General features: G+C 48.0%; 2 protein-coding genes across 2 annotated transcripts; both read right to left on the minus strand.

Annotated features, from left to right (window-relative positions):
* Positions 1-284: 284 nt before the first annotated feature.
* On the minus strand, positions 285-1,838 carry LOC147976793 (LDL receptor wingless signaling/trafficking chaperone). Its single transcript, XM_087519049.1, has 2 exons — positions 1,286-1,838; positions 285-786 (listed from the first exon to the last, which is right to left on the minus strand). The coding sequence occupies exons 1-2, from the start codon at positions 1,721-1,723 to the stop codon at positions 649-651; spliced, it is 576 nt and encodes a 191-aa protein (XP_087375175.1). The 5' UTR covers positions 1,724-1,838; the 3' UTR covers positions 285-648.
* A 518-nt stretch (positions 1,839-2,356) lies between these two features.
* Positions 2,357-5,429, minus strand: LOC125555823 (ubiquitin-conjugating enzyme E2-23 kDa-like). Its single transcript, XM_087519050.1, has 6 exons — positions 5,147-5,429; positions 4,966-5,045; positions 4,513-4,627; positions 4,355-4,407; positions 4,084-4,212; positions 2,357-2,678 (listed from the first exon to the last, which is right to left on the minus strand). Exons 1-6 carry the CDS (start codon positions 5,188-5,190, stop codon positions 2,542-2,544), a joined length of 558 nt encoding a protein of 185 aa, XP_087375176.1. The 5' UTR covers positions 5,191-5,429; the 3' UTR covers positions 2,357-2,541.
* Positions 5,430-19,268: the final 13,839 nt, after the last annotated feature.

Genomic DNA, 19,268 nt, shown 5'->3' on the forward strand with positions numbered 1-19,268 from the left:
AGCCAATGTTCCAAATACAAGTGCCACGGCATCTATAGCCATACTTGTAAGTTGAACCAACATTCCAGCAGCACGAAACATCCATATTGTGCAAGCCAGCGTATACTTGCGCGGCGCAGGCCTGCGTTTAGGGCCTTTTCTCAACCTTTACAATATAAATATAAATGCCTTCGGGGTTTCTCTCCCCTTGGGTCGAGTTTTTTTTTAAGCAGCACGAAACATCCTTGTTCCCTCGTTTGGTTCAAGGACTGATGAACTGATTCTCGATTTGGCGTGTGCAGAAATAATACGTGCAGAAACAAAGCAGCTATGCTTCGAAAAGAGCCACGCACGTACATCCATGGAGAAACGACGGACCAAGCGCACCCGACGCTCTTGCCGTGCCGTGTCTGCCGAAGCCGACGGGGCCGATGAACCAACAGACACAGCAGAAGCACTCGTGCCCTTCCACAGAGCACAGAGCGGTCGAAACGCTTGCAATCTTGGAGAGGAGTTTGACCTGTAGCAGCTTCCGGCCCACCGGGCGGCGCTTACTTATTGACCGCTAGCTAGCTTACTCACTGAATTTAAAACTGCAAAAAACGACGCAGGAGAAAGAAAGAAAAATTCAATCTTCATTCTTGCAAGAACACACACATTGCAAGCGTGTTAAGAATCTTCATTCTTGGTCTGTTTCCGTAGCATCTCGATAACTTGGTCCAGGGGCGGGTCTCCGGGCCTCCGGAAAAACTGGTCGCCGACCTTGAACTCGTACGCCTCCGGCTGCCCCAGAATGAACTCCTTCAGCTACAAGAACACACACACACACACGGAATTGATAGGACGCCGGTAAGAGCAGGAAAGGAAACACATCGATGATGTTTCACAGTAATTAATTTAGCTAGACTTTGTACTGTACTCTGGTTTCATTCTGACAATGGATCCGGGGATGATCTATCTAAAAGGGAAATGTTTCACAGTAATTACTTTAAGGTCTGAACATCAGATGCCGTGCGTGCTCTGAACAAAAATGTAAGTAACCTTAGGAATTAGCATCTCAGATGGTGATTGTACCGATACACTAGAATTGTTCGTTTCTCGGTTACGGGATTGATTTTCGTTTCATGCCTAATAACATCAGGAATGTGCACACAAACTGCTGTTCGTAGTACTGGCTGATTAATCCACGCATATGAACTATGAAGATCTTCAAATTATGTAGTGTCAGGCCGGGAAGAAATGAAGCCTGACTGCCCGAGTCGTAATAACTGAAGAAAAATGCAGAGCAAATGAGTGATCCCCTTACCTCGCGCATGTCGCGCCCTCTCTCCATGGTGAACATGAGCGTGCCGAAGTCCACGGCCACGAATTTCGCCGCCACCGACCCGGTCCGCAGCACGTTGCTCCACCGCGTCGCGATCCCCGCCACCTCCTCCCGGGTCCGCCGGACGCCGGGCCGGAGCTTCACGAAGCCCAGCGACGGCCCGCCGTGGCCGCGGAGGATCTCGGCCCGGAGCGCGGCGGGGTCCATCCGCGACAGGTCCGGCGGCGGCCGGTCGGGGACGTCCCGCGCCCCGGAGCCGGCGCCCCAGTGCCGCCACTCCTCGTCCTCCTCGTCGTCCACCACGTCGCGGAGGTCGTCCGGGATCGCCGCCCGCTTCGCCCCCAGCGCCGTCCCGCCGCACAGCAGGAGGAGCAGGGCGGCCGCGGCGGCGACGAGGACGAGTCTGCCCTGCCGCGCCATTCTCGCCGGCGCGCGTCAAAGACGCCCGTGATGAGACGGTTTCCGTCAGTCTCCAAACGACCAGCGTGTGGCTAACCGGCCAACGAACCAACCGCTACACGAATGACTTGTTCCTACTGAAACCACCCCCCCAAATACAGCATTTCCACTTTGGAGGCGTAGAAATTCAACATTTTACATACATGTACTCCATCCGTTTCAAAATATTTGAATTTCTACATTTGTTCTAACTCAAACATTTGAAGTTCAACAGAGTTTATAGAAAATTATACCGTATCAACATCAACCAACCATATATAGCATGAGCAGATATTTTTATAGTATAAATGTAAGAAGACTTATTTGATGTTGTACATGTCTGTACATTTTTCTGTAGAATTAGGACAAATCTAGAACTTCAAATATTTTGAAACAGATGGAGTACAAACTAACTACTGAACCCCCAAACTGAAGAGAGAACCACATATTTATTTGCACCAACTTATAGTGTTCATTCAGCTAGTAACAGTTTGGAGCGCAGGAATTTCACCAGAAAACAGCTCGATCCCGTAGGAAATCGACGAGAATTCTCGCTTTTCAACTGTGACCTTTAACAAACAACTTGTTTTCGATCGATGACGCACATCCATCTCAGAAGGTAAATTTAAGTGCTGCTGCATATTAAACTGAGGCTGGAGGTAACATTTGAAAACACTGACAGTGCACTTATTTACATGGCATTCAGACTTGGGCTTGGACGAACTACAGGCTGTTTAATTGCAGTTGCTGCAACAAAACATTGTGTGCAAATTGCGCCGGAGAAACAGGTCCTGAACTGACTATGGGTCTGCATGGCCCAGTATGGGCTCATCGTCACCGGAGTCATCGTCGTCTTCTTCGCTCAGCTCTTCGTCGCTCGAATTATCTTCTGGGGTTATACCCGCATCCTCTGGCTTGGCATATTTCTCGCAGAATTCTGCAGAACCAGTAGCAATAGAAGTCAGCTTACAAGTACCACGGAAGAGAGCATGATCCAACAAACATGCATATGGTTACGAAAATAGTATCTCCTGATGAGTTCTGCGCTCAATATATCAGACATAGTCTTCTTAAGTTTGATTTAGCTACATGACTAATGACTAAGAACCATATATTCGAATAAAGCAAAGCGTCTCCATCTCATCCTAGAAGCACAAGCTGCCTCAGCAAACACAAGCTGCATCAGAAGATTTGGACACACTGCCAGGTCTCTAGCACGATACAACTACAACATGTTTCTCACTTCCTCTGGAGGTCTTCCATGATTACAATTACTTATCGCATTACCTCATGATCCCACATCCAGGATAAAACCAGTATTGTTTCTTGGTTATTTGGGTTTTGGCATGTTTTCTAGCAAACATGCCACAGGTGCTTGTACAGACCATCTCCTTTTCAACTTAACTAATAGGCAGAGCTCCTGCCAGTTGCTCGAAAAAATTGTACCTACCCATCCCATGCTGACCAAACACCCCCTCTCATCAATAATAGTCTAATTACTTGATGTTGTGCAAATTTGATGCTGATATGCATCACCTTACATGCACAAACAATATGCATACAAGTTGGGATATTAGACTTGGGCGCAGGTAAATGAGCAGCCAGGTCAAATTTTATGCAGCAATTTCCCATAAACGAACTTGTATTTTGATTTCTAGATGAGATAAAACCATACACAAGTTATAACTACGCAAGCATCTCCTTGTACCACATAAATTTAACCTACTGGCTACTGCAGCCAATCTATGGTAACCAGGCAGCAAGCAACAGGTTAAAACTTACGCTATGCGCTTATGGGTCTGAAGCCTACTCAGATTACATACATAACTATGTAACCTATCAGGTAAATTGAGATTGCTATATAGAACATATAACTGAACGCCCAAAAGAACAACTGCAACAAACCAACATTCTTTGGAGGCTTCTTAGCTAAAACCTATCCAAAAGAGGTCTCTGACATGCATTTATTAGTTACTAAATACAGGCTTTCACGCCGCTTTATGTATAAAGAAGCCGCCACGTCCATACAACAAGTCCGAGTGCAACACACACATTTTTTAGTTACTAAATGCAGGCTTTCGCGCCGCTTTATGTATAAAGCAAGCCGCCACGTCCATACAACAAGTCCGAGTGCAACACACGCATTTATTAGTTATGAATTACGATTGTTTATTGTCTAGATGAACTCGGCATTGTAAGTTAAAAAGACAAGTCAGGGTGCAAGGCCACCATGTCTATGAAAGAGATGAATTCCCTCTTTACACTAGTTTGGAAGGAGCGTAAAGATAATCCAATGGATAAAAGTTTTACTAGAGAGATGTGTGTTAAATAAATATAATCACCTTTCACTTTTTGCTCATAAGCAGGGCGATCACGCATCAAGAGTGCAGCAGCTTCTCCATTCAATGGATCAGAGGGATTTGGATATAACAAAAGTTGCGGAAGGAAGACTTCAAACACATTGACAAGATCTGTAAAAAAGTATTATACAGTTGCAAGGTTAGAAGATTGTCATAACAACAACCGTAGAGCTCTGCGTTTATACAGAGAATGTAAGGAAGCTAATTAGCATGTCCGTCTAAAGAACAATGAAATAGAGAGATTAGAATTTACCAAACATTGGGCTCCATGTCTGGTTAATGACATCCAAGCAGACGGAACCAGACCTACAATTTGCATTCATCCACAAGTGGTTAGGAAATACTAGAAAGTTATAGCATCATAGTTTCGGATCGACTGAGCATGAATACTGAATTCGAGAGAACACTCACAGTTCATCGACATTCGGGTGATATATCTTATTAACGAAACCAATCGACGGAGACCTGTAAGGATACGCATCGGGCAGTTCTACTCGAACCTTCCATACACCTCCTTGGTAGAGACCTGTTAATATTAAAATCCATCACTGAGAGCAGCAGTCAACCATTGTAGCAACTCATCTTATATTGCTGGGCTGGTATGGAAACATAATCACTGAAGCTTAACAAGAGCTAAAGGCGTCAACATGCAAGGGAAGCTGCCAGCGACGTTAAAACATTGAGATCTATATATTCGGCGTTGCTCTTGAGCTAAATCGGTAGAACGAGCAGAAGAAGGAAATCTCGAAACTTGTGCTAGTAGTATATATCTATATCTAGATTCAGAAACCAGAGGCTACTATAGGCGAGAAGAAGCGAATCATCAAATCGGTTCTAAGAAGAAGAAGAAGCGCGGGCACGTACTCTCTTCGGGCCCGCGGAATTCGACGAGGAACTCCTGCATCCCGTCGTTCACCGTCTCGACCTTGTAGTCGCTCATCATCCTGCAAAGAAAGCACCGGAAACACAGATCAGGGAATCCGCCGTGAAAATCCCCGTACACCCACAAGAAATCTATGTGCGGGGCTCCATTGCGCGTGCTCACAGCTTCATGAGGTCCATCTCCCGGCGCTTGCTCGGAGACGACATCCGTGCCCGGCGGGACGGCCCGGCCCGACAATCAAGAACGCGGTTTGCCCTATTGGGGATAGGACGAGGGAGGGAGGGAGAGGATCGAGTCGCCTGCGCCTGCGTCTGCGATGGGAAAGGCGGGGCAGAGGGGATGAGGAAAGCAGAGGGGAAAGGGACAGGGCCGCCGAGCGGGGATGGGATGGGATGGGAGGGGGGAAGAAGACGACGGATGATGGATGGACGCAGACGCAGAGGGAACTGCTCTCGCCTCGTCTGGTGGTAATGGGGAAAGACGATTAGTTACAGTATTTTGTAAATTATTAATAATCGCTTTGGTTTAATTTATTTATTTAATCTGGGTGAGTTACCTATATTTACTTACACAAAGTTCATTCACGTTTCTGTTTTAAGTAGTAGTAGTACGATTTTGTTGTGACGAATTGGTTGGAAATCCTCTCGCCGAATTCGGTTTGCGCAGAACGAAGAGAAAAAGAAGGTCTGAGTGGAGTACGGCCTACGTTTATATGGCAGCGAAACGGACGGCCGACGGTGCCGAGTTTTTCGTGGATCCGTCCGATTTTCGCGTGCTTCCGCGAGGTTGCAATATCCTACTGCTGTTTGGCGCATTTTTTGATGTGGAAAAATAAAACTCTATCGGCAAGATCCCGTGGGGTTGGCCCTACCAAACAAACAACGCTTCCCAAGAAGTGTCACGTCTTCGTTGCCGTGGTTGATCCACGCCGCCATCTCGGCTCTTCCGCCGATCCAAGCCCAAGGATAGCTCCTTGCGTGCCTTTTAACACTTTGCATACTTGTCCCAATTATACTTGTTTTCATGGGTCATTTTCGTGTCGTTCCTTGCAGCGGCCCGGGAGAAACCCCAAATCACCGCTGCCGTTGCCCCCCCCCCCCCCACCCACCCACCCCCCTCCTCACAGCCATTAGAGGGCACTGCGGGGCAAATGGTGGGGACTTCTCCATCTCGCTGGGACACGAGCAGTACAGGCCAGGGGCGGCTTGCCTGCTAAGATGCGGGGCTCAGTTGGGCGTGGTCGGGCCCTGGTGACGAGGGGTTGATGCGAACGCTTCACTGCTACCGGCGCGCGTGTAGGAAGGTGGCCACGACGTTGACGCGGCTGTGGCGTGCGAGCAGGCAAGGAGCGCGCCGGAGGCAGGTAGTCGCAGCTTCGGAGCCCGCTGCCATGGGTCGGACCGGATCTGGCGGGTTGTTGTGCGCGATGCGTGAGGGTGGCTGGCACGCCTGGCGCGCACACAAGGTCAACGGTCGGTTGGGAGGGGAGGCGCAGATCTGATAGGGCGCGGTCACGACTGTTGGGGAACGTAGCATGCAATTTCAAAAAAAATTCTACGATCACGCAAGATCTATCTAGGAGATGCAACGAGACGAAGAGAGTGTGTCCACGTACCCTCGTAGACCGAAAGCGGCAGCGTTATGTTAACGCGGTTGATGTAGTCGAACGTGTTCACAATCCAACCGATCCAAGTACCGAACGTACGGCACCTCCGTGTTCAGCACACGTTCAGCTCGATGACGTCCCTCGAGCTCTTGATCCAGTAGAGGGTCGAGAGAGAGTTCCGACAGCACGACGGCGTGGTGACGGTGATGGTGATGTGATCCGCGCAGGACTTCGCCTAAGCACTACGATGCTATGACCGGAGGAGTAAACTGTGGAGGGGGGCACCGCACACGGCTAAGAGATTTCTTGGTGTCCTTTGGGGTGCCCCCCGCCCCCGTATATAAAGGGGGGAAGGAGGAGGCCGGCGGCCAGCAGGGGCGCGCCATGGGGGGGAGTCGCCCCCTCTGTCGGTGTCAAAACCGACGGATCTCGGGTAGGGTGTCCCGAACTGTGCGTCTAAGGCGGATGGTAACAGAAGGCGGGGGACACAATGTTTACCCAGGTTCGGGCCCTCTAGATGGAGGTAATACCCTACTTCCTGCTTGATTGATCTTGATGATATAAGTATTATAAGAGTTGATCTACCACGAGATCGTAGAGGCTAAACCCTAGAAGCTAGCCTATGATTCTGATTGACGTTGTCCTACGGACTAAACCCTCCGGTTTATATTGACACCGGAGGAGGCTAAGGTTACACAGAGTCGGTTACAAGGGAGGATATCTATATATCCGAATTGCCAAGCTTGCCTTCCACGCAAAGGAGAGTCTCACTCGGACACGAGACGAAGTCTTCAATCTTGTATCTTCATAGTCCAACAGTTCGGCCAAAGTATATAGTCCGGCTGTCCGAGGACCCCCCCCCCAATCCAGGACTCCCTCAGTAGCCCCTGAACCAGGCTTCAATGACGATGAGTCCTGCGCGCAGATTGTCTTCGACATTGCATGGCGGGTTCCTTCTCCAAATACTCCATGGAAGATTTTGAACACAAGGATCGTGTCCGGCTCTGCAAAACAAATTCCACATACCACCGTAGAGAGTATAATATTTCCACAAATCTAATCTGCTGACAATTGTTCATAACGTGACATCACGCCATGGCCCGGTCATTATTCGAACCATTTTTCTCAACCAGCCACTGCACGTGTTGCGAGGCAGTTTTATTGGCACGTCTTGTCGAAGCAGAGATCGTGTTTCCCTTATCACGGGATTCTCATCAATACGGGTGTGGGTAACCCAATCGTGCTTGTTAGTATGACTCCTCGATTTTAGGCAAGTTCCAAACGGTCACGCGGAGGACGCCTAATATTCGCCCTCTTTATAAAGGGGCCAAGGCCTGTCCTTTTCTTCTCGCACTCAATCCTTCCCTTCCCCCACCTCGAGTTCCAACACCCAAGGCTCAGGCTAAGCGCTTCGGACCTTCAACCATGTCCGGATCCAACCTTCAAGGCCGGTGGATGGCCTCTTCTGTCACAGAGGAGGACATCAAGAAACTAAGAGAAGCCAGGTATCTGACCGCCGAAATCTCGCACAGGCTGCCCGCTCAAGGGAAGGTCATCCCCACTCCCGAACCCAACGAGAGTGTCGTATTTGTTTCCCACTTCCTCCGAGGGCTAGGCTTTAGTCTTGATCCCTTTGTTAGAGGGCTTATGTTCTATTACGAGCTCGATTTCCACGATCTAGCCCCAGATTCCATCCTTCACATCTCGTCGTTTATCGTCGTGTGTGAGGCCTTCCTCCGCATCACCCCACACTTCGGCTTATGGCTCAAGACCTTCAATGTGAAGCTGAAGATGATCGATGGGCGACACGCAGAATGTGGAGGTGCCATAATAAGCAAAGGCGCCGATGCTCCATGGCCAAAGGGTTCCTTCCCGGTGTTACGGCATATCTCTCTCAAGGTAGTTTTGGTGATTGATGACAACATGTTTGTGGACTAATCTTGTGCTTTGAATAATTCACAGATTCTCCCCTGGCACGAGACGCTTTCTTCCCCTCGGAGTGTATTTCAAGACGGTGTAGCTCTTTCGTTTCTTTCTCGGTGGACTAGTTGCGTAGAGGGCACCGTACTATCAAGAGGGGGTCCGCTGGGGTATTGCATGGGTGGAATCATCACGTACACATCAGCTTCTCACCCTCCGAGCTTTTTCATTCCATTGTAGAGTTCTCTCCTCTCTTCCTTGTCCTGTCTGGGTCCAAGCGGTAGTACCATGCACCCAGCGGTAGTACCGCTGAGGAGCCACAAGCGGCAGTACCGCTCCACAGCGGTAGTACCGCCCGTGGCTCCACAGCAGTAGTACCGCTGGGGTGCCTGGCACCTCCGCCTCGTCCTCAGCATCTTTGAGAGATTCTCTCTCTCTCTCTCTTATGTGCCCCAACAGTAGTATCGCACTGCCAGCGGTAGTACGGACGAAGAGTCACAAGCGGCAGTACCGCTCCACAGCGGTAGTACCGCCCGTGACCCCGCTGCCGTAGTACCGCTGGGCAGTCTGGCTCCTACTGCCTCGATTCGAGAGGTCTTTTTCTCGTGTCGGGTTTTGCGGCACTAGTTGCGGTTGTAGAGGCGGTAGTACCGTTCCAGGAGCGGTAGTACCGCCCCTACCATCGCGGTAGTACCGCGTTTGGGTCCTTTCCTTACTAGTCTCCTCTGCGTGGCAGTGCCGCTGGCTGGCGCGGTAGTACCGCTGTCCTGGCGGTAGTACCGCCCCCTCTCAGCGGTAGTACCGCCCTGTGCGGGGCTGGTTGGTGGGGGGCAACGGTTGGATTGTTGCCCCCACTATAAAAGGGAGTCCCCTTCTTCTCTTTGACCTACCTCTTCCTCCCCCAAGCTCCATTTATTGCTCAAGCTCCATTAAATGCTCCAAGCTCCATTTTCGCCTGATCTATCTCTCTAGCCAATCAAACTTGTTGATTTGCTCGGGAGTGGTTGAGAAGGCCCCGATCTACACTTCCACCAAGAGATTTTCGATTCCCCCACTCATCCCTAGCGGATCTTGTTACTCTTGGGTGTTTGAGCACCCTAGACGGTTGAGGTCACCACGGAGCCATAGTCCATTGTGGTGAAGCTTCGTGGTCTTGTTGGGAGCCTCCGATTAAGTTATGGAGATTGCCCCAACCTTGTTTGTAAAGGTTCGGTCGCCGCCTTCAAGGGCACCAATAGTGGAATCACAGCATCTCGCATTGTGTGAGGGCGTGAGGAGAATACGGTGGCCCTAGTGGCTTTTTGGGGAGCATTGTGCCTCCACACCGCTCTAACGGAGACGTACTTCCCTTCAAAAGGAAGGAACTTCGGTAACACATCCTCGTCTTCACTGGATCCACTCTTGGTTATCTCTTACCTTTACTTGTGCAAGATCTTTAGTGTTTCTTCCCTTGCTTGCTTGTATGCTTGTTGTTATTGCATCATATAGGTTGCTCACCTAGTTGCACATCTAGACAACCTACTTTGATGCAAAGTTTAATTTGGTAAAGAAAAGTAAAAATTGGTAGTTGCCTATTCACCCCCCCTCTAGTCAACCATATCGATCCTTTCACCCAGAGGTGTCCAACTTATGGCAGCGGGAGTGGTTTTACATCACAGCTCCCCGAAGTACTAAGTGGCTAGCTGCCCCCTCCTTTCGTTCGGGCCCCCCGCCACAACTGGCGTCATGGGTCAACAAGGGGATGGACTGGGGGCCAGTTAATGACGTGCCGACATTGCAAAGTCACATCCGAGATCTCCTCAAGAGGGATGTCAGTCTCGTCAAGGTAATGCAAGTTATGCTAGTTCGTCGGGTCCTGCCATGCCAACGTCGATCTCTCCGTATGTGGGAGTTCAACCCGGAAGGACCGCGAACTATTCAGCAATTCTTCGGCATGATGCTCGAAGGATGTATGGATTGTTCTTCGGATCACGAATAAAGTGTCCGGACACCACCGAGGATGCGGGTCTAAACTGCAATCGTCCAGATACCCATGTAAGTAATTCTGCGACCGAACACGTCGTCTTTTCATTTGCCATAACATCATTCTAAAAAAATTGCTCTTGGCCAGGACTGGATAAAAAAGGCGAAGATGATCAGGTGTTCGGCCCTCCTTCCTGAAGGCTCACCGGATCCTGTACTAGCCAGGATGCTTGAGCACGCACTTTATCAAGTGCCATCAGGAGAAGATAAAAGGGAGGGATAAAGAAGCCGAAAGCGGGCCTCATGCATTACTCATCCAAACCGGGGGAATTAGTGTCTCTGCGAAGGAGGATAATCAGGGAGAAGAATCCAGAATCCCCTCTCCCCAAGGAAGGAAAAGGACCGTCCCTGAAGACTTGGAAACGAAGGTTTCCAAACGAGGGAAGAAACCTTCGCCAGGGGGCCCTGCCCCGGAGGGCGTCCTTACTGCATAGTGCCCGCAAGGGGGCCAGCCCTCCACCGAGCTGTAAGTGAATCAAGAGTACTTTTGGTAAATATATCCTGCTTTATCTCCAAGGACAATAACCGAGACATATATCTTGCAGTCCGGCTCGTAGCCCTTCTCAACAGAGTTCGTCTTCGGGGGATCTTCTTCCGGAGATGATGGAGAGCAAAACGCCTCCCCGCCTCCTGGAGCGGACGACCCTGAGGTGTCATCACGGATGATTTCTCCTGATCCGCCAAGGCCAGAAGGTAACCCTTCGTCCACGCGAAGCCCGGAGCATTCGTCTCCTAAGGAGAGCAACAGAAAGAGTCCGGGACTATCCGGTGCGCAACCTGGACGCACTGATGAGTCTTTTGGAGCAAGCGGCTATCTCAGAGGAGCATCGTACTTTAATGGGTACGGTGGTTGAGAGGATCTCATCCGCCACAAGTGGGTTGCATGAAGCTTTTACGAGCCTGCTAAGAGGCTTTGAGGTACGCAAAATAATATATAAATTTTTTGATGGTACCGCACACGCTAGGCGTGCTCTATACAGATAGTAGCCCCTGAGACTCTGGTTGCTGTCCAGAGGCGGCAAACAGAGGATCGTAGTCCCAAGTAATGATCGGGTTGCTTTCATGTGTAGGCGGCTGATAGTTCGGTGGCTGACCGGACTACTGAGTTGGTCGGAATGAGCCGGTAACTTGACGCGGCAGGTGCCGACATTGCGCTTGTGAACAAGCGGCTTGATGAGGCACAGGGTATGTATTTTTGGGTGGTCAACAAATATTAAGAGGAGCATGATGCTAGTATCTATAATATGTTGTGACTGTAGATGAAGCTGCCGCCATGGAGACCCTTCGGGCAGAACTTGCCCGGGCCAAGGAACAAGCCAGGAGGAGTGATGTGGCCGCCCTAAAGGCAGCCGAAGACTTAAGAGCCGAACAGGCTGCTCATCGCAAGAGCGAAGATAAAATAGCCAAGTTGGTTGTTGAGTGATGTCTACTACACAACCTTCTTCTTGTAGACATTGTTGGGCCTCCAAGTGCAGAGGTTTGTAGGACAGTAGCAAATTTCCCTCAAGTGGATGACCTAAGGTTTATCAATCCGTAGAAGGCGTGGGATGAAGATGGTCTCTCTCAAGCAACCCTTCAACCAAATAACAAAGAGTCTCTTGTGTCCCCAACACACCCAATACAATGGTAAATTGTATAGGCGCACTAGTTCGGCGAAGAGATGGTGATACAAGTGGTATATGGATAGTAGATATGGGTATTTGTAATCTGAAAATATAAAAACAGCAAGGTAACTAATGATAAAAGTGAGCGTAAACGGTATTGCAACGATAGGAAACAAGGCCTAGGGTTCATACTTTCACTAGTGCAAGTTCTCTCAACAATAATAACATAATTGGATTACATAACTATCCCTCAACATGCAACAAAGAGTCACTCCAAAGTCACTAATAGCGGAGAACAAACGAAGAGATTATGGTAGGGTATGAAACCACCTCAAAGTTATTCTTTCTAATCAATCCATTGGGCTATTCCTATAAGTGTCACAAACAGCCCTAGAGTTCGTACTAGAATAACACCTTAAGATACAAATCAACCAAAACCCTAATGTCACCTAGATACTCCAATGTCACCTCAAGTATCCGTGGGTATGATTATATGATATGCATCACACAATCTCAGATTCATCTATTCAACCAACACATAGAACCTCAAAGAGTGCCCCAAAGTTCCTACCGGGGAATCACGACGAAAAAGTGTGCCAACCCCTATGCATAGGTTCATGGGCGGAACCCGCAAGTTGATCACCAAAACATACATCAAGCGAATCACGTGATATCCCATTGTCACCACAGATACGCACGGCAAGACATACATCAAGTGTTCTCAAATCTTTAAAGACTCAATCCGATAAGATAACTTCCAAGGGGAAACTCAATCCATTACAAGAGAGTAGAGGGGGGAGAAAACATCATAAGATCCAACTATAATAGCAAAGCTCGCGATACATCAAGATCGTATCACCTCAAGAACACGAGAGAGAGAGAGAGAGATCAAACACATAGCTACTGGTACATACCCTTAGCCCCGAGGGAGAACTACTCCCTCCTCGTCATGGAGAGCATCGGGATATTAAGATGGCCACCGGAGAGGGATTCCCCCTCCGGCAGGGTGCCGGAACGGGTCTAGATTGGCTTTTGGTGGCTACGGAGGCTTCTGGCGGCGGAACTCCCAATCTATTGTGCTCCCCGATCGTTTTAGGGTATATAGGCATATATAGGAGGAAGAAGTACGTCAGGGGAGCCACGAGGGGCCCACGAGGGTGGAGGGCGCGCCCCTGCCTCGTGGCTTCCCTTACGTGGACTCCAAGTCTCCCGTGTTGCTTTCCTTCTAAAAATAAATTCCGTGAAGTTTCAGGTCAATTGGACTCCATTTGATTTTCCTTTTCTGCGATACTCTAAAACAAGGAAAAAACAGAAACTGGCACTGGGCTCTGGGTTAATAGGTTAGTCCCAAAAATAATATAAAAGTGTATAATAAAGCCCATAAACATCCAAAACAGATAATATAATAGCATGGAACAATAAAAAAATTATAGATACGTTGGAGACGTATCAGCATCCCCAAGCTTAATTCCTGCTCGTCCTCGAGTAGGTAAATGATAAAAATAGAATTTTTGATGTGGAATGCTACTTGGCATAATTTCAATGTAATTCTTCTTAATTGTGGTATGAATATTCAGATCCGAAAGATTCAAGACAAAAGTTTAATATTGACATAGAAACAATAATACTTCAAGCATACTAACTAAGCAATCATGTCTTCTCAAAATAACATGGCCAAAGAAAGTTCATCCCTACAAAATCATATAGTTTAGTCATGCTCCATTTTCATCACACAAGAATGCTCTCATCATGCACAACCCTGATGACAAGCCAAGCAATTGTTTCATACTTTAGTAATCTCAAACCTATAAACTTTCACGCAATACATGAGCGCGAGCCATGGACATAGCACTATGGGTGGAATAGAATATGATGATGGGGGTTATGTGGAGAAGACAAAAAAGGAGAAAGTCTCACATCAACGAGGCTAATCAATGGGCTATGGAGATGCCCATCGATTGATGTTAATGCAAGGAGTAGGGATTGCCATGCAACGGATGCACTAGAGCTATAAATGTATGAAAGCTCAACAAAAGAAACTAAGTGGGTGTGCACCAACTTTCTTGCTCACGAAGACCTAGGGCACTTGAGGAGGCCCATTGTTGGAATATACAAGCCAAGTTCTATAATGAAAAATTTCCCATTAGTATATGAAAGTGACAAAACAAGAGACTCTCTATCATGAAGATCATGGTGCTACTTTGAAGCACAAGTGTGGAAAAAAGGATAGTAGCATTGTCCCTTTTATTTTTATTTTTTAATTTGGCCTTTTTTTCTTTTTTTATTTGGCCTTCCTTTTTTTATTTGGCTTTTCCCTTTTTTGGGGACAATGCTCTATTAATGATGATCATCACACTTCTATTTATTTACAACTCAAAGATTACAACTCGATACTAGAACAAAGTATGACTCTATATGAATGCCTCTGGCGGTGTACCGGGATATGCAATGAACCAAGAGTGACATGTATGAAAGAATTATGAACGGTGGCTTTGCCACAAATACTATGTCAACTACATGATCATGCTAAGCAATATGAAAATGATGGATGTGTCATGATAAACGGAATGGTGGAAAGTTGCATGACAATATATCTCGGAATGGCTATGGAAATGCCATAATAGGTAGGTATGGTGGATGTTTTGAGGAAGATATAAGGAGGTTTATGTGTGAAAGAGCGTATCATATCACGGGGTTTGGATGCACCAAGGAAGTTTGCACCAACTCTCACTGTGAGAAAGGGAATTGCACGATACCGAAGAGGCTAGCAATGATGGAAGGGTGAGAGTGTGTTGGGGAGCGTAGCAGAATTTTAAAATTTTCTACACAACACCAAGATCAATCTATGGAGTCATCTAGCAACGAGGGAGAGAGGAGTGCATCTACATACCCTTGTAGATCGCGCGCGGAAGCGTTCAAGAGAACGGGGTTGATGGAGTCGTACTTGTCGTGATCAAAATCACCGATGACCAAGTGCCGAACGGACAGCACCTCCGCGTTCAACACACGTACGGTTGGGAAGACGTCTCCTCCTTCTTGATCTAGCAAGGGGAAAGGAGAGGTTGATGAAGATCCAGCAGCACGACGGCGTGGTGGTGGATGCAGCAGGATCCCGGCAGGGCTTCGCCAAGCGCAAGCGGGGAGGAGAGGTGTAACGGAGGGAGAGGGAGGCGCCAAGAGCCAAGGGTTGCGGCTGCCCTCCCTCCCCCTCTTTATATAGGGGCCTTGGTGGGGGGCGCCGGCCCTAGGAGATGGATCTCCAAGGTGACGGCGGCCAAGGGGTGGCTTCCCCCCCCCCAAGCCAAGTGGGGGCGCCCCCACCCCTAGGGTTTCCCAACCCTAGGCGCAGGGGAGGCCCAAGGGGGGGCGCACCAGCCCACTAGGGGCTGGTTCCCCTCCCACTTCAGCCCATGGGGCCCTCCGGGATAGGTGGCCCCACCCGGTGGACCCCCGGGACCCTTCCGGTGGTCCCGGTACAATACCGGAGACCCCCGAAACCTTCCCGATGGCCGAAACTGGACTTCCTATATATAAATCTTTACCTCCGGACTATTCTGGAACTCCTTGTGACGTTCGGGATCTCATCCGGGACTCCGAACAACTTTCGGGTTACTGCATACTAATATCTCTACAACCCTAGCGTCACCGAACCTTAAGTGTGTAGACCCTACGGGTTCGGGAGACATGCAGACATGACCGAGACGTCTCTCCGGTCAATAACCAACAGATCTGGGTACCCATGTTGGCTCCCACATGCTCCACGATGATTTCATCGGATGAACCACGATGTCGAGGATTCAATCAATCCGTATACAATTCCCTTTGTCAATCGGTACGTTACTTGCCCGAGACTCGATCGTCGGTATCCCAATACCTCGTTCAATCTCGTTACCGGCATGTCACTTTATTCGTGCCATAATGCATGATCCCGTGATCAACCACTTGGTCACATTGAGCTCATTATGATGATGCATTACCGAGTGGGCCCAGAGATACCTCTCCGTCATATGGAGTGACAAATCCCAGTCTCGATTCGTGCCAACCCAATAGACACTTTCGGATATACCTGTAGTGTACCTTTATAGTCACCCAGTTACGTTGTGACGTTTGGCACACCCAAAGCACTCCTACGGTATCCGGGAGTTGCACAATCTCATGGTCTAAGGAAATGATACTTGACATTCGGAAAAGCTACAGCAAACGAACTACATGATCTTTGAGCTATGCTTAGGATTGGGTCTTGTCCATCACATCATTCTCCTAATGATGTGATCCCGTTATCAATGACATCCAATGTCCATAGTCAGGAAACCATGACTATCTTTTGATCAACGAGCTAGTCAACTATAGGCTCACTAGAGACGTGTTGTGGTCTATGTATTCACACATGCATTACGATTTCCGGATAACACAATTATAGCATGAATAATAGACAATTATCATGAACAAAGAAATATAATAATAACCATTTTATTATTGCCTCTAGGGCATATTTCCAACAGTCTCCCACTTGCACTAGAGTCAATAGTCTAGTTACATTGTGATGAATCGAACACCCATGCAGTTCTGGTGTTGATGATGTTTTGCTCTAGGGAGAGGTTTAGTCAACGGATCTGCTACATTCAGATCCGTATGTACTTTACAAATCTCTATGTCTCCATTTTGAACACTTTCACGAATGGAGTTGAAGCGGCGCTTGATATGCATGGTCTTCCTATGAAACCTGGGCTCCTTGGCAAGGGCAATAGCTCCAGTGTTGTCACAGAAGAGAGTCATCGGGCCCGACGCATTGGGTATGACTCCTAGGTCGGTAATGAACTCCTTCACCCAGACTGCTTCTTGTGCTGCCTCCGAGGCTGCCATGTACTCCGCTTCACATGTAGATCCCGCCACAACGCTCTGCTTGCAACTGCACCAGCTTACTGCCCCACCATTCAAAATATACACGTATCTGGTTTGTGACTTAGAGTCATCCAGATCTGTGTCGAAGCTAGCATCGACGTAACCCTTTATGACGAGCTCTTCGTCACCTCCATAAACGAGAAACATATCCTTAGTCCTTTTCAGGTACTTCAGGATATTCTTGACCGCTGTCCAGTGTTCCATGCCGGGATTACTTTGGTACCTTCCTACCAAACTTACGGCAAGGTTTACATCAGGTCTGGTACACAGCATAGCATACATGATAGACCCTATGGCCGAGGCATAGGGGACGACACTCATCTTTTCTCTATCTTCTGTCGTGGTCGGGCATTGAGCCGTGCTCAATCTCGTACCTTGCAATATAGGCAAGAACCCCTTCTTTGACTGATCCATTTTGAACTTCTTCAATATCTTGTCAAGGTACGTACTCTGTGAAAGACCAATGAGGCGTCTCGATCTATCTCTATAGATCTTGATGCCTAATATATAAGCAGCTTCTCCAAGGTCCTTCATTGAAAAACACTTGTTCAAGTAGGCCTTTATGCTTTCCAAGAATTCTATATCATTTCCCATCAACAGTATGTCATCTACATACAATATGAGAAATGCTACAGAGCTCCCACTCACTTTCTTGTAAATGCATGCTTCTCCATAAGTCTGCGTAAACCCAAACGCTTTGATCATCTCATCAAAACGAATGTTCCAACTCCGAGATGCTTGCACCAGCCCATAAATCGAGCGTTGGAGCTTGCACACCTTGTCAGCATTCTTAGGATCGACAAAACCTTTCGGCTGCATCATATACAATTCTTCCTTAAGGAAACCATTAAGGAATGCCGTTTTGACGTCCATTTGCCATATCTCATAATCATACAATGCGACAATTGCTAACATGATTCGGACGGACTTCAGCTTCGCTACGGGTGAGAAAGTCTCATCGTAGTCAACCCCTTGAACTTGTCGATAACCCTTAGCAACAAGCCGAGCTTTATAGATGGTCACATTACCATCCGCGTCTGTCTTCTTCTTAAAGATCCATTTATTTTCTATGGCTCGCCGATCATCGGGCAAGTCAGTCAAAGTCCATACTTTGTTTTCATACATGGATCCTATCTCGGATTTCATGGCTTCCAGCCATTTGTTGGAATCCGGGCCCGCCATCGCTTCTTCATAGTTTGAAGGCTCACCGTTGTTTAACAACATGATTTCCAAGACAGGGTTGCCGTACCACTCTGGTGCGGAACGTGTCCTCGTGGACCTACGAAGTTCAGTAGCAACTTGATCTGAAGTTTCATGATCATCATCATCAACTTCCTCTCTAGTCGGTGCAGGCACCTCAGGAACATTTTCTTGAGCTGCGCCACTTACCGATTCAAGAGGTAATACTTCATCAAGTTCTACTTTCCTCCCACTTATTTCTTTCGAGAGAAACTCTTTCTCTAGAAAGGACCCATTCTTGGCAACAAAGATCTTGCCTTCGGATCTGAGGTAGAAGGTATACCCAATAGTTTCTTTAGGGTATCCTATGAAGATGCATTTTTCCGATTTGGGTTCCAACTTTTCAGGTTGAAGTTTCTTGACATAAGCATCGCATCCCCAAACTTTTAGAAACGACAGCTTAGGTTTCTTCCCAAACCATAATTCATACGGTGTCGTCTCAACGGATTTCGACGGAGCCCTATTTAAAGTGAATGCGGCAGTCTCTAAAGCATAGCCCCAAAATGACAGCGGTAAATCGGCAAGAGACATCATAGATCGCACCATATCTAATAGAGTGCAATTACGACGTTCGGACACACCATTACGCTGAGGTGTTCCAGGCAGCGTGAGTTGTGAAACTATTCCACATTTTCTTAAGTGTGTGCCAAATTCGTGACTCAAGTATTCTCCCCCACGATCTGATCGCAAGAACTTGATTTTCCTGTCATGTTGATTCTCAACCTCACTCTGAAATTCCTTGAACTTTTCAAAGGTCTCAGACTTGTGTTTCATTAAGTAGACATACCCATATCTACTCAAGTCATCAGTGAGGGTGAGAACATAACGATAGCCACCGCGAGCCTCAACACTCATTGGACCGCACACATCAGTATGTATGATTTCCAATAAGTTGGTTGCTCGCTCCATTGTTCCTGAGAACGGAGTCTTGGTCATTTTACCCATGAGGCATGGTTCACACGTGTCAAATGATTCGTAATCAAGAGACTCT

This window comes from Triticum urartu, chromosome 4A (assembly GCF_056163025.1).
Source record: "Triticum urartu cultivar PI428250 chromosome 4A, HENAU_Tu73, whole genome shotgun sequence".
NCBI classification, from domain to species: Eukaryota; Viridiplantae; Streptophyta; class Magnoliopsida; order Poales; family Poaceae; genus Triticum; species Triticum urartu.